The sequence below is a fragment of the Rhinopithecus roxellana genome, chromosome 3 (assembly GCF_007565055.1).
Source record: "Rhinopithecus roxellana isolate Shanxi Qingling chromosome 3, ASM756505v1, whole genome shotgun sequence".
Taxonomy (NCBI): domain Eukaryota; kingdom Metazoa; phylum Chordata; class Mammalia; order Primates; family Cercopithecidae; genus Rhinopithecus; species Rhinopithecus roxellana.
The window spans coordinates 159,655,364-159,670,988 of record NC_044551.1 but is presented as its reverse complement, the minus strand read 5'-3'; the positions used below and the strand labels follow the sequence as shown (position 1 = coordinate 159,670,988).

At 40.4% G+C, this 15,625-nt stretch overlaps 1 protein-coding gene across 5 annotated transcripts in view; it reads right to left on the bottom strand.

The window, feature by feature from the left end:
• Positions 1 to 15,625, bottom strand: part of ARHGAP26 (Rho GTPase activating protein 26) — a 459,132-nt gene that overhangs the window by 294,782 nt on the left and 148,725 nt on the right. For all 5 annotated transcript variants that reach the window (XM_010388274.2, XM_010388276.2, XM_010388277.2 and 2 more), the window contains one exon: positions 5,065 to 5,143. In XM_010388274.2, the coding sequence (XP_010386576.1) occupies positions 5,065 to 5,143 (79 nt within the window). The remainder of the gene's footprint in view (positions 1 to 5,064; positions 5,144 to 15,625) is intronic.

Genomic DNA, 15,625 nt, shown 5'->3' with positions numbered 1-15,625 from the left:
GTAAATAAGTTCCTTATCAGATATATGTTTTTGCAAATATTTTCTACCATTCTGTAGCCTGCCTTTTCATCCTCTTAACAGGGTCTTTCACACACAAAGCAAAAGTTTTTAACTTTGATGAAGAAAATTTTATCCATTTTTTTTATGGGTTGTGTATGCTTTCAGCATTGCATCTAAAAACTCTTCATCTAGTCCTAGATTCCACACATTCTTCTAAAAGTTTTAAAGTGTTATATTTTACATTTAAATCTATCATCCATTCTGAATTAAATTTTGTATAAGACATGAGGTTTAAGTCAAGGCTTTTTTTTTTTTTTTTTTTTTTTGCCTATGGATGTTTTGTTTTAAAAAGCACCATTTCTCAAAAAAGCTATCCTTCCTCCATTGAACTGCTTTTGCACCTCTGTCAAAAATCAATTGGGCATATTTGTGTGCGTCTATTTCTGGATTCTTTATTCTGTTCCATTGATCTATGTGTCTATCCCTCTGTCAATACCACAGTCTTGATTACTGTCACTAAAAAGAAAGTCTTAAAATAGGGTAGAGAGACTACTTAGAATTCATTCTTCTTTTTTAAAATTGTTTTATCTATTTTGGTTTCTGTGCCTTTATATACAAATTTTAGAACAAGCTTGTCTGTATCTATGAGAAATCTTGCTGTGATTCTAATAGGAATTGCATTAAACCTATAATCATTTTGGGGAGAACTGACATCTTTACTATGTTGATTTTTCCAATCTATTAATGTCTCTCCATTTACTTAGATCCTCTTTCATTTCTTTCATCAGCAGTTTGTAATTTCCAACATACAGATCCTCTACATGTTAATTAGATTTATACCTAGTCACTTCATTTTTGGGGAGACTGACTATCAATGGTGTTATGCTTTTAACTTTGATCACCATATGATTATGGCTAATCTATAGAAATATGATTGATTTTGTGTATGTGTCCATCTTGTATCCTGTGACCTTGCTGAACTCACCTACTAATTATAGAAGGGGTGTGTGTGTGTGTGTGTGTGTGTGTGTGTGTGAGTGTGTGCATTCCTCAGGATTTTCTACATAGACAATTGTGTTATCTGAAAGTGGGGGCAGCTGTATACCTTTCTTTCCAATCTGTATGCCTGTTATATTACTTTCTTGCCCTACTGCACTGGTTAGGACTTCCAGTCCTCTGTTGAGTAAGAGTGGTAAGAGTGATAAGAGCAAACACCCTCAACTTGTTCCTAGTCTTAGGGGGAAAGCATTTAGTCTTTTACCCCAATTATCATGTTAGCAGTAAACTTGGCATTTTCACCCTTGGCCAAATATCAAAGAGGAAGTTTTCTGAACATAAAGTTTAAAGGAACATACATCTGAGAGTAAGTAGAGTAAGCTGCTTTTCTTGACTAGTGTCTACGTCCTTCCCTCATACAACAATGCTTTTTCTCTCACAGGAAGACGACCTTCCGCCACCATTTATACAGTTCCAGTGCAATAGGCACATGAGTAAGTTCTGGTCAATTCATCCATCCTAGCCTCTGGACCAAGTAGTTAGTCTAATAAAATCCAAATAAAGAACTTTTTTGGAATGATGAGATAAAAGTTCTCTTTCCACTAGACTTACAGATCAGGGATCAACAAACTATGTATGGCCCATGACCCAAATCTAGCCAGCCATCTGTTTTTGTAAATAAAGTTTTATTGAAACAAGGCTATACCTATGCATTTACATATTGTCCATGGCAGCTTTTTAGCCACAGCAGCAAAGTTAGTAGCTGCAACTGCGACCACATGGCCCACAAAGCCTAAAATACTATCTGGCCCAGTACAGAAAAAGGTTACTGCCCCCTGTTTTTAATAATAAGACGTAAGCTTGGAATGAATAGTAAGGAAGCATCTCACCACTCTATGAAAAGAACATGTTGGAAAATGAAGCCAATACAAAAGAGGAAACCAACTCCAAATATTATGTAAGTTCCCGGATTCGGATGAGCCACAGACTATCAGACTCCAGTGTTTTTCAGTTACGTAACCCAGTAAGTCCAGCTTTTCCTCAAGTTTGAATTGAGTTTCCTACATTTGAATTAAAATAATTCAAATTTTAATTCAAATGTACTACATAAAATCCATAACGCTTATTGTAGGAAGACAATTCTAATTTCTTCCTCTATTATATGTCCATCAACACCATAAAGACAGTCAGCATTTCTTTAGACTAAGATAAGACTGTGTATTAAAAAAAAGTATGATTTAATGCCAAAACTAAATTTAACATTTAAAAATGAAATGTTGCAAAATCAACTTATTTGGGGCTCATTTAGCTTTTCTTTGTTTGTCAACCAACCATCCTAAGGTATTATTGGACAATGAAAGAACAAAAGAATAGAAACTAAAATTAACCCCCTCCAAAAACACAAAACAAACAAACAAACAAAAAAAAAAAAAAAAAAAAACACCAACACCAAATAATCCATCAAAGAACAACTGAGATAGAAGTATAAAACAGAAGATAGTTGCCACTATTAACATCTCCCTGAAGTAAGGCAACCACACTAACACCGACTAGAGAAAGAGCTAACTAGAGAAATCCAAAGCTCCCACGGGGACATATTTAACTAATTAGGGAGATGGTGATTAAAGCTGGAGCTGCTAATTGTCTACTGCCCATGTATCTCTAGTAATGTCCCCTAGAGGCTTTCAGCAATGGGAGACAAAATTAAGCCTAGTATTACTGTCAATTACACAGACATCATTTGTCTATATTTATCTCCCTCTTTAGGAAACTAAAAAGCACACAGAAGTGTGGTTTTCAGTGCAAGCTATATGTTCCTGTGAGGAAATAATTTTATATCATGTTTAGAAACAAAATTATTTTGTGTTTAAACTTGTTTTAATTTGTACATTCTGGAGCAAGAAGATGTTTCTTTCAACAGCACACTTTCCATCTGCAGAGGCCAGATGTTAATCTACAGGAAAACTGAAGTGGTTAGTAAGAAGACCAATTATACACAGAGAACAAATATCTAAGTGGTGGGGGGAGAGGATGGGGAGGCTTAAAATGGAATTAATTGGTGAGGCAGTTTTAGAACTCCAGCTTATTGGGGGCAGGGGGAGAGATGGTAGTGGGTTTGGGGTTTTTTTGGTGTTGTAATTTGGCTTTTTTTGCCCATACCAAGAATAGAATGCCATACAGGATTGTTCTTCCTGGGCATTTCCTTCCCTCTGAGTTGAAGAATCATTCCAGGGAGTGAGTGAAAGTACTGTAAAAATGAACTGAGAATTCTTAAAAGGCAATTTGAAATTTTACCTCCATTAAAGATGAAAACTGAGTATGTCTAGGATTAGACATGGTCAAATTCCAGCTTTGCCACTCGGATGGAGACTGCCAACTACTCACAGTATTATCCTTTCTCCTCTTCTTCTCTGAAATAATAACACGCCCAGGGTCCTGGCAGGTCCCATGACTGCCTATGTACAGCCTAGGTTTCCCAGCCTGCTCTGCAGGTAGATGTGGCTGTACCATTATGCTTGAGCCAATGGAAGTGCCGTGTGCATCTTCTGGGTCCTTCAAAATGCTTTCATCCTCATTTTCTGGCTTGAAAATGGCAATGACTGGACCAATGTGGGAAGCCGTGGGCTGAGGATAGCAGAATGACCCTACTAGGCATGGACTCCTCCCTTCTCGGCTCTAAGAGAGAAATACACTTATCTATCTTACACAAACCACTGTACTTCGGAGTCTCTCTGTTATAGCAATCTAGCCTGTACCCTACTAATATAGCCATTTACTATCTGTGTGACTTGGGGCAACTTATTTAACCTCTCTAAGCCTCAGTTTCCTCATCTATAAAATGGAATCACAGCACTTATTTCATTAAGTGCTAAGAGAAATAAACAGGTTAAGAGATGTAATGTGCTCAATCCTGTGCCTAACATGCAAAATAATGTGCTCAACAAATGGTAGATAATGCTAGCAAAAAGAAAGATCTACTTGAGAAGCTTCTTTCAAAGGCCTTTGACATCAAGCAGCTGTTGTGCCCATAAAGCCTCAAAGGTAGAAATGTGTATCTGGTTTTGAGGGTTCCTACGGGTACCAACATATTCAGAGACAATCAGAGCTATCTTATATTTTAGCCCAGGAGAAGAATTAGGATTAAACAATGCTTAATTATAGTTTAGCAAACTGTGCCTAAATCATTAGTTATTTAAATCTTTAAGAGACCTTGCTCTATAAATTATTAAATGTCATACAATACTAGCTATTTCTTTATGCTTAGTTGACTGCGTCCCAAGTTTGTATAAAATATGGCTGAGTAGAAAGGTACATAACTATGTTGCCAGACCACCTCACCAAGGTAAGTGAGAAAGAGTTGGCACACAAATCAGCTGGCATTATCCAGCTTCATGCAAAGAGTTCTATAGTCAATGGAGCCCATGGCCTACTTCTTCCTTGCACACATTTCCTCCCTTTGGTGTAAGCATCAATTACTGGCCCTCTGGCATTGTAGATTCTTTTTCTCTTTTGTTGGTGGCACATGGTTAGACTGTACTCTTACGATTTCTGCAACCTTGAGATTTGCTGACTAATGGGGTTGAGATCCTTGGAACTAAGATAAGACGACTACAATGATTCCAGGGCTCTTACGGATTTTACACGTCACAAGATATGGAACAACTATGAGATTACATCACCCAGCTGAGGCCAGCATTGCTGAAATAGCAGCAGGGATCATATTACCAGGCTCACCTCCCTCCATCCACCCTGATAATGTCCCACTGCTTATAAGGGGAGGTAAGTTACTATGGGATGCTGAACCAGAAGTCAGTGATAAAAGACGGGAGTTCTGGTGTAATTCTATGCAGAAGCCATGCCTTAGGACAGAGAGGTCAAAGCTCAAGAACTATATACAGAAGCAATATCAATATCCACAAACATAAACCTAGGAATAAAAAACTACCTCTGGTACATTGGTTTCAAGAACCCAAGGCTTTAGAACAACAGCAAAAATCACTGCACTAGGAAAGCAACAAACAACTCAGGGCCTTCATTCTTGCTGTACTTCCCTGAATTGTTACTTACAGGTTCCCGGCCATCCATGGCTTCCATCCAGAGCCTCCGGTCCTCTTCTGACAATGCTTGCATGGTGATAACCCCTGGCCTGCAGAGAAAGGAGGGACATGGATATGAAACCAGTGCCACATGTAGAGAGGTTGGTGAAGGCGAATCTTAAACATCCACTCAAAAGAGTCAGTGGTTGCTAGGGTTAATGACACAAAGAGGGGTACAACACTCGACTTTACTAAGCCACCTTCTAGTCTCAGAAAAGATGGCCGAAATTCCTCTCAGTCAGCCCATCTCCCTCAGAGAGGCAGAAACACAGAAGATATGACCCTTACAGGTAAGGGACATAAAGGAGTTAAATGATTCCTTTAGACACTGTTCAGTTCCTTGAAATCTTATTCATTTCAAGACCTCAAAATGCTTAACAGAGTATGATACTCACAGTAGAAATGCAATAAATGTTTGTGGAAGTGAATGGAATTACTGGACTCAAGACAAAAAAAGAGGAGAAAACATCCAAGCTGGAGGCACGCTTGTCTCCTAATATCTAGTCCACTGCTTCTAAATTGCTTCAGACATGGAGAAGTTTTATGGTGGTCATCATCTTGGTAGTTACGATTAAATGTGCACAGTCTTTTTAAAAAATGAATAATCATATCAGGTGCTAAGTGCTTTACATGCATGAGATCATTTCACTCACTGAAATCGGCTTGCTCCCTAAACCTGAGCACAAGCCCTCCAGAAGACATGCACACAATATCAAATGGGTTTTGTTCAGTTCCCATCACAAATGATACTCCACAAGAAAAAGAGACTGCGCCATAAAAACGACCTTGGGAGAAGAGGCTGAAAGCCCTCTATGCTCATTAAAGCAGGAGTTATTCATTTAGGGTGAAGATAAATCCCAGAGTGTCCCCAAACCACCTCCTCCTCTCCCTCAAACGTATGTGGATTTTTCTGTAGAAACAATTCATATTGTCCGTCAAATTCTCAGAGAGAACTGCAACCCTCAAAAAGTTGAGAATTGCTAGTTAAAAACCATCCTCTTTAAAATCTGAGACAGCCTAAAAAGGAGGAAGAGGTCCACTGAGCAAGAACTAAAGTCTGATTCCTGTCTGAGTGCACAAACACTGCGAATGATCATACAACAATACGGTATGAAAACTACACAGGCTGAGCAACACCCTTAGCAGCACAATCCTGGGCCCCATAAGCACCCAAGCCTGATCATTCTCACCCGCTCATCATCTCCGCTTCTGGCTTATAGCTATAGTTCCAACAAATATGCTAAACCTATTTGTTTAACATAATTTAAAAGTCACATTTGATTCTTTTCATTAATCATCCCTCAACATCCCCTTAGAAAAAACTTTAGAGCTGTGGGCATGTAAATACAGATGGGTTGGGGATACAAGGGGCATGGGGTAGGGGTGTGAATGTGTGAGGGTATAAACGTGTGTGGGGTCAAGAGAGACAGAGAGAGAGGGAAAGCATGCAAACAAGCAAGAGAAGGGAGTGAGAGAACAAGCAAGAGACAGAAAGGGTGTGGGGGTGTATGTGGGTGAGAGGAGGGGTGGGCAGCTAGACGGGTGGGCGTGTTGATGATGGTGGAACACTGATCCCAAGAAGAGGGTCATTCCCGTGAAGGTCACACTGGGACTGGCACCATAATACAAAGATAACTCAGAGGATGGAATAACTCTCCTCTCCATGAGCACCTTCCAGGACTCTGCCTCCTCTTCTCAGAAATTCTCATTCTCAGACCCAACCAAGTGCCCACTTCCCACCATCAGCCCATTCAGTGTGCCAGAGTCAGTGGGTATCTGCAGACAGCTGACAGTCGTGGCTCCACAGAACTGACCCTGTGGCTTGAGGGCACGATGGACTGATTCTACCCTTCCACCTTTCTCTAAAGACCAAGTACGATATCTTAATAGCTTTGAAACAAAAAGCCTCTGCAGTTACTGTCTATTGCAGAACTCTCAAGTCCCCGGTTCTGGGTCTTTCAGTGTTGCTGTAGGTGCTGCTTCTGTACCACCTGCTTCAGAATCAGACATTCCCTTAACATGGAGACTCCAGCCCAACTCCACTCCACTCAATCTGAACTGGGCTGTGCCTGGGAACTTGGATTTTAACCAACTCCCCAGGTGATCTTGATGCAGAGTTAAATTTGAGGCCCACACCCTGGGCTGTCCACTCCATCCCCACTCTTTTCCTTCCTGTTCCCCCTGCCCTAGAGTGCAAAGTTACCCTCCTTTCTGCAGTGAGGTCAAGGAGCCAACATGTCTCTAGTTCGTTTCCTGCTAGTGGCCCACCAGCAAACAGTGAGATCACAAGAGCTGTCTACATACCACGGTCTCAGGGGCTCACAGATATTACATCAACTTCACGGCACACAGTGTGAGATTCCCACCCCGAGCCACAAAGAGGAAGTTTGACAACCTCAGAGGCTATGAAGGGTGGGCCACTCGGCCTTGGTAACCAGGAAAGTCAACAGGATTTGTTTTCATTCCGAGAAGAAATATCAAAATACAAGTTCTTTTCCACATGTAGTCTTGTTCCCTTTTGCAGGGGGAGTGGGGTAGGGGATGGATTCACATGTCTTGCATGTGAATTTCCAAGAACAAAGGTAAAAAGGGTGAACTATCTTTATTCTGGAGTAAAACCGTAACTTCTTTCCACATTTACCTTCCTCATAACTATCTAATAACTATCTAATAACTAATAACTATCCCTCAAAACAAAATAAAACAAGCAAAACCCTCAACGACCCTCCACACTTTGCATGTCAGTCCCTATAAAATAGCATACTTTGAGACCTGCTCTTACAGGATGTCAATTTAGTTCATGTTTGAAATGCATGTGGTTCTTCACAGCAAAAAAATGGGCAGGGCTGGGGAGACAGAGGAGAAAGAGATTAAAAGTAGGAGGATAGGTCGGGCACAGTGGCCAATGCCTATAATCCCAGCACTTTGGGAGGCCGATGTGGGTGGATCACGAGGTCAAGAGATCAAGACAATTCTGACCAACACAGTGAAACCCCATCTCTACTAAAAAATACAAAAATTAGCTGGGCATGGTGGCACGCGCCTATAGTCCCAGCTACTCGGGAGGCTGAGGCAGGAGAATCGCTTGAACCCGGGAGGTAGAGGTTGCAGTGAGCCGAGATCACGCCACTGCACTCCAGCCTGGCGACAGGGCGAGACTCCATCCCAAAATAAAAAAAGTAGGAGGATAATATGGAATGAGGAAGGGAACATATAAAACAATGAAAGAGAAATGGAGTAAATGATCAGAGCTCTTTTTACCTCTACAAAGAACTGTGAGCCTATTAGACTCACTACAATAAAAGAACAGTAATAAGTATAACCCAGCAGTATGTGCCAGTTGCTGTGCTAAGCACTGTATATAAATTAATTCACCTAATCTTCACAGCTACATCATGAGAAAAGTATATTCTTATTATTCTCCTATAGCAGATGAGAAAACCAAGGCTCAGAGAGGTTAAGTATCTTGTCCACAATCACAGAGCTGCCAAGACACAGAGCCAGGATGTGAACACGAGCAGTCCAACCCTTAACTCTTGTGCATAATGCCATGGCAAATGTGATAGCACCGCAGCCCCCAGAGAGCTCATATTGACCACCCAAGTCCTCTGGTGTCAAAATCAGCCATGCACTTCTGCAAGCGCCTTAGTGAGCTCCTGCATGGGATTAAATAAGATTGAATGATAAAGAGCTCTGTAAAAACCTAACGTGCTTCATAAATATGAGGGCTTACAACACTACTCTAGGCGAACAGCTAATCCAAAACAAGAATCCAACAGCATCCAGAGTAACTGGGGCTTACTTTCTATAGCAGTGGTTCTCCATGTTTTATCTGTCTTAAAAATACTCAAGAGATGGAAAGGCAATTAGTTTTTCTTAAAAAAGAACACAAAAAGTCCTAATCATAAAGAAAACATATTGAAAAAATTGGACTTCACCAAAATGAAGAACTTACACTCATCAAAAGATGAATTTAATTACTTAATTACTTTCATTTTTAAAAAAGTCAAACCAGAGTGAGAGAAGATATTTTTTAAAAAGTCAAACCAGAGTGAGAGAAGAAGATAAAAAAGTCAAACCAGAGTGAGAGAAGACTCATATCAAGAATATGTAAATAATGCCTAAAAATAAATAAGAAAAAATGAACCACCCAATACAATAAATACTTGAATAAGCACTTCATAAAAGAGGACATCCAAATGGCCAATAAGGCTAAGAAACAGAGCCCAAACTGATTACTTATCAGGGAAATGTGATTAAAACCACAATGAGATGTAACAAGCACCCTCCTGAATAGAGGGCATTAAAAGGCCACCAATGACCAGAACTGGCAAAAAATGTAGAGTAACTGGGACTCTCATACATCGCTGGTGGGAGAATAAGTTGATGGAACTACTTTGGCAATATCTGCTAGAACTAAACATACACCTGCCCTATGACCTAGCAATTATACCTCTACATATATACTCAAGAGAATTGAGTACATATGTCCACCAAAAGGTACATTCAAGAATACCTGCAGTTTTATTTAGAATAGCCAAAAATTGCAAAAATAACAACAAATAAATACCCATTGATAAATGGATAAACTGTTGTATATTTGAACAATGGGACACCATACAACAATTTTTTAAAAAAGAATCAACTACTGCTACATGCAACAACATGAATGAATCTCAGAGATATAATGATGAGGGAAGGAAGCCAGACACAAAAGATTATGTGACTGTGTGACTCCACTTCTATGATGTTCAAATACTTGCAAAATTCATCTATGGCAACAGAAGTCAGAAGAGTGATTTTTTTTTTTTTTTTTTTTTTTTTTGAAAAAGAGATATGGGCAACGACTGAAAAGCGGCACAAGGGTATCTCCTGGAGTGACAGAAACATTCTATATCTTCATCTGGGTGGTTACACAGTTGTGTGTGTATAAAAAGTTATTAAAATATAGACTTTGGATTCATGCATTTTACTGTGATTACACCTCAGTAAAAATTGTTTTAAATACCCAAGAGCTATGACTTCTCATCAATAACTTAGGCTCACTAGTTATTCTGATTCTAGTGCTTCCTAGATGTATAACCATAGCAGACTAGCAATTGAACTATTCTGTGCTACTCTTATTATCTATGTTTTAAAGAACAGTAGCATAGAGCAGTTCAATTACTTGTCTCCCAGCGTTATCACGATTACACCTCAGGGCATGCTGGGAAGGTTACATGAGAAGTGTGTGCGGCATTTCAAAGTGTCAGGCACACAGTGAATGCTCCAAAAATTAGTTGTAATCACAGGGGCAGGTAGAGGTGGGGTGAGCGGGAACAGGATGGTAAATATGGGGTAGGGTTAAAATTACCACTGCAGAAGGGCAGGTGTGTATAGTTTCAAAAGGAAAAGAAACAACCCACAGGTGCTAATGACGTGTGTGAGTCCCACTCCCAACATGCGCATATACAGCACTGAAATTCATGCCTCTACCACAAAGCACACAGGGCTGAGGGCTGAAGGGACACACCTGCGCTGACATAATGGCCATTTCCTTTTTCCTCCTGAGTAACGCAACAAAGTGGCCTACCACTCCCTTTTAAAATTAACATCTGGTAACTAATAAGAACAGAGAAGGGGTCTTTGGCAAATTCTAAAAAATCTGTCAAGGAGCTCCCTCCACCTGCCAGATGAGAGAAGGAGTAAATGACTTAAAAATCCTCTGTAGCGCTCAACCCTGAGAATCCCCTTAAAATACAGCACTTCCTTTTCACTCTGAATATGTCCTTAGTGCTATATCTGGATCTGCTTGAGAATCATGAACGAGGATCTGGAATTTTCTCTAAGCTGGCACCTCACCTCTCACACTGTAGGAGCCATGGAGAAAATAGCTCTCCATCTATCACAGGGCAAGTTGCTACCCAACACCATATCTCCTCCAACCCTGGCCCCCAAAAACAGCCCATGGAAATAAATATATGGTTTAGCAACACATTCAGGATCCTGGGACCACTGGCTATATCAACTCATAGCCTGCTCACCAGCCAAGAGCAAAGAGAATTACAACCAGCCCCGATTCCAGGGTTACTTGACAGCTTTCCTACTCTAATCTTATTCCTGAATCTGAGTCAACAATAGTGATCTCAGTGGTTTGGCAATTTACCCACCTCCTATTGGACAAGGAAAAGCTATTACTAACTCCACCCCACTGAAACAAAAACACTCAGAATTTAGCAGTACCGTTCTTTCTAAATCAACCTACAAAGATCTAGGGTTTATTCATTCATAAGACTACAAATCTTCTGTTGGCAAGAGTTCATTCCCCAACTTCCATCCACACTACTGTATATTTAAGGGTCAAATTCAAAGAAGACGAGCTGAGGCGCCCACAGGAACACACAATCTCAAAGCCTGTGTCTGAAACCTGCCCACTATGCTTATATAAGAAGACAAAGGGGAATGATAAGGAATGGAGCATGAGCTGTCATCCACTTGCAAGAAGAGTTTTGCAAGTGCCAGGGAGGGGAAGTGGTCCTTTGTTTCTGAAGTGCTACTGGGAAAATGAATTCCTAACAGTTCCTGGACAATGTAATGGTTCTGGTTCAGAAGAGCTTCATTTACACAAAGATATAGCCAAAGCCATACAGAATAATATTGGAGAATGACACTTTTTCCATGTCTGTTTACGAGATTACAGACCCAAATGTCTGCAGAGACTAGGTAAGTAAGCAAAATGAGGGAAACTGGATAAGAAATTCTTTAATCCAAGGAAAACAGGCTTGGTCTTATGTTGCTCTTGGTTTTTCTCTTTTTCAGTTTTACTTTCAGATAGAAACAAAGAACAAAGAATTATCTCCCCTCTGGGGGAGAAACAACAGTGCTAGTGCAAAGCAAAAAGCTGTCACTTGTCTTCATGGGGGAGGTGGGCAACAGGGCATGGTGGGAACTGTGGCAGAACAGACAGCACACACCCCACCTAAAGGAGGTATCTGTCATTCAGCTCAACCGGCAGCTGGCATGTGGGAAGGCATGATCAGCAATTAAAGATTTTTCCAGTTTTAAAATGTTGCCTCAAACACTATTCAAGCCAAACCACGCATGTCTGTGGACCACCAGTTTGCAACTTCTGTTGTCTGTGTCTGTCTTTCTCTGAATCTATCTGAGCTCCAACCCAGGTCATCATTGCATGTTATAAAGTCATCCACCTCATGCATTAATACCAACAATGAAGGATGCCTGTCTATATTCTTGATTCACCTTACAGTCAAACTCTGGAGAGTATCTCCAGGTTATCCACAAAGGAGGAACTTGAGCTACTTCTTTTTTTCTTCCAGTACTCAAGGACCCAGTGCCATCACTGGAAGGCAACGGTAATCTACTATTTGGAGACAGAATGCATGAATCTGCACTACTATGTGTGCTCTGATGTAATAAACCATTGAGGTCCTTCTGCAAGGCCTTTGTGCATGAGAAGAATTCATAATATGCCATGATAATCTGGGTGTGGTACAGGTGAGAGACAGAGAAAGTAAGAAACCAGAAGGTGCTGCAACTGGCAGCCCTCAAACCACAGGTAGATTTACTGAGTGTTTATTATGTGCTAACCACTGTGCTAAGGACTTTACTTGTATTATCATTCATTCTTCACAATAACTGTATGAAGTAGACACTACCATTATTTCTCTTTTTAAAAGTGAAAAGACTGAGACTCACATAAGTTACTTGCATAATGTCACACCACTAGTAAGTGCCAAAGCCTGCACTTGAACCCAGGTGTGCCTGAATCTAAAGCAAAGACCAAACTTTAAGGACAATGTTGTACTGCCCCCCTGTGCATGTAGCATACATGTCCTGGGATCCAGGAAGACCAGCACCTTCAGGGGAGGAAGAAAGAAAGGAAGGAGGGAAGGAGAGTTGGAGAGAGGGAGGGAGGGAGGGAGGAAGCAAGGGTCAACCCTCTAAGAAGTTTTTGGAAGTAGTTTCTAATCAATTATTTAGAAAGGATCTGATCCTCCCAGCACTTTGGGAGGCAGAGGCAGGTGGATCACGAGGTCAGGAGATCGAGACTATCCTGGCTAACATGGTGAAACCCCATCTCTACTAAAAATACAAAAAAAAAAAGGTAGCCAGGCGCAGTAGCAGGCGCCTCTAGTCCCAGCTACTTGGGAGACTGAGGCAGGAGAATGGCATGAATCTGGGAGGCGGAGCTTGCACTGAGTGGAGATCACACCACTGCACTCCAGCCTGGGTGCAGAGCAAGACTCAAGAAAGAGGAGAGGAGAGGAGGGGAGGGGAGGGGAGGGGAAGGAGAGAGAGAGTGGGGCAGGGAGGGAGGAAGGAAGGGAGGGAGGGAGGAAAGGAAAGAAAAGAAAGGAAGGAAGGAAGGAAGGGAGGAAGGAAGGAAGGAAGGAAGGAAGGAAGGAAGGAAGGAAGGAAGGAAGGAAGGAAGGAAGGAAGGAAGGAAGGAAGGAAGGAAGGAAGGATCTGATCCTAATAAATGAATGAATCATAACCTATTAAAGCCTTTAACCTTGGTATTTTTAGAGGAATATTCCTAAAACAATTAGGATCATAGCAATAATAACAGTCTAAAAAGTAACTATCACCAACCACATCAGATAAGTTCTTATATTTTCATGAGAGACGGGAGTCGTAAAACATCAGGAAGCCCAAAGACATCTTTGGCATATTAAATTGCATGGCTCTTAAATGCAACAGATATTGACTGAGTGCCTATTATGTGCTAGTCATGATGCTGGGCATCAGGGACACAGAAGCCAGCAAATGTTAACACACTGCACAAGGACAAGGCATTATTCACTGATGGGATGAATGAGACTCAAGGAGAATGCAAATACCTGTTATTACTATTGATAACAAACTATGAAAATATAGCTTCTGTTTCATGTATTTTCTTTTCATTTTTACTATTCTATCTCACGATCAACAGAAATGTACATAAGTGGAATGTATTGGTTGAATTATTTCTTCTATCCAGAATTATGAAATAGGTAATTTTTGGTTTTGATTTTAAAAAGACAAACTCATCTTATATTTAGAAATTGGTAAATAAACTGGCATACTCAACCAATAAAACTCCATATTCCATCATGCAGACTAAAGAGTAAAAATACGGTTGCCTCAATCACCCTCCCAATCAAGTCCATTAACCACCATATCTCATTCTTTGTTAAACCAGAATCAAACAGCAAACAGGCATGCTCTCATTTAATTGAAAGAAAAAAAAAAACAACTCAATGACAAGTTCAAACTACATGAATTCTAAGATTCCAAGAACTTCTCCGCTAACTTATTTTACAGAACAGCCAAAAAGCAATTCAGAAACTATGGTATCTTCCCCCAACTCAAGTCATGGAAGTCAGAGTCATATAATACCCTCTGAGGAAGGAAAACGCCATTTCCTGCCTGAAATGTCAATGGCATTGAGACCAGCACTCTAATCCAACCAGCAGGAAGGCAAAATCAAATATTATTGCAAACAAGGGGTGAGAAGGGGAGGGAGGGGAAGTTTGAAACCAGGAAAAATGGATTCATGTGTTGCAAAAGATAAAGGCACATTGCACCAGGAGGGAAAAGTAGGACTGCCAGGTTCTCAGCACACACAGGACAGTGAAATCGCTCATCTTTTCTGCACCATCCTAAACAAGCCATTCCTAAAGCAAAGAGCCTGGCACTTTAGTTCAAAGAGTCAGGTAAAGGGTAACGTTTAAACAGAGGCCCAACTAACTGAGCGTGTTTGTTTTTACAAGAAAATGGGTATGAACAATTTGTGATGAAAGGGTGGGAGGAAGGAATTTCTAGAGAAAGAATGAGTCATTTAGGATACTCTTCTTCCTTTAAGGTATAATACATGATTTTTTTTTCTACAGAAAACACACACACATACACACACACACACACACACACACACACACAGTCTTCTGTCAATGTATACAAGGTGTATATAGGACAGCTAATTTTCAACTGCACCTTCTAATAGTTACGAATACATACACAAAACTGCCATCTAGAGGTTGAATGTTGAAACAGTGTTACATAAGATGATCCTTTTTGGAAAACACATAATCTCACAGTCACACAATTTCACAAAGACACACAAATGCATGCACAAACACCACTTACCAAGCTAGAAGAAACAATATTATTTTAATTTAAAATTAATATAGTTTCTTCTTGAGGCCACAAATTGGAAAGAGAGGGCATAAAACTTTATCTTTTATATGAAGTATGTATCAATAAGAGGTTATCACATAAACAGTTTGAGAATGTAATCTTACCCTAGTAGGCCCTTTGCACATATACCCTGAATGCACCTGTATTTCCTCTCAGCTTATAGATAACTTGAAAACTCATGACACTACAGGAAAAGAGCACCATTAAGACAAAAAGCAGGCTCACAGGAATATCCACCAAAGCTAAGGTTCACCATCACAACAATAGAGTCCCAGGGTTTAGGGCATAGAAAAAAATTCAACAGCCATGTTTTCAGACATAGGACTCCATCAGAGGGGAATATTAGTGTGTTCCAC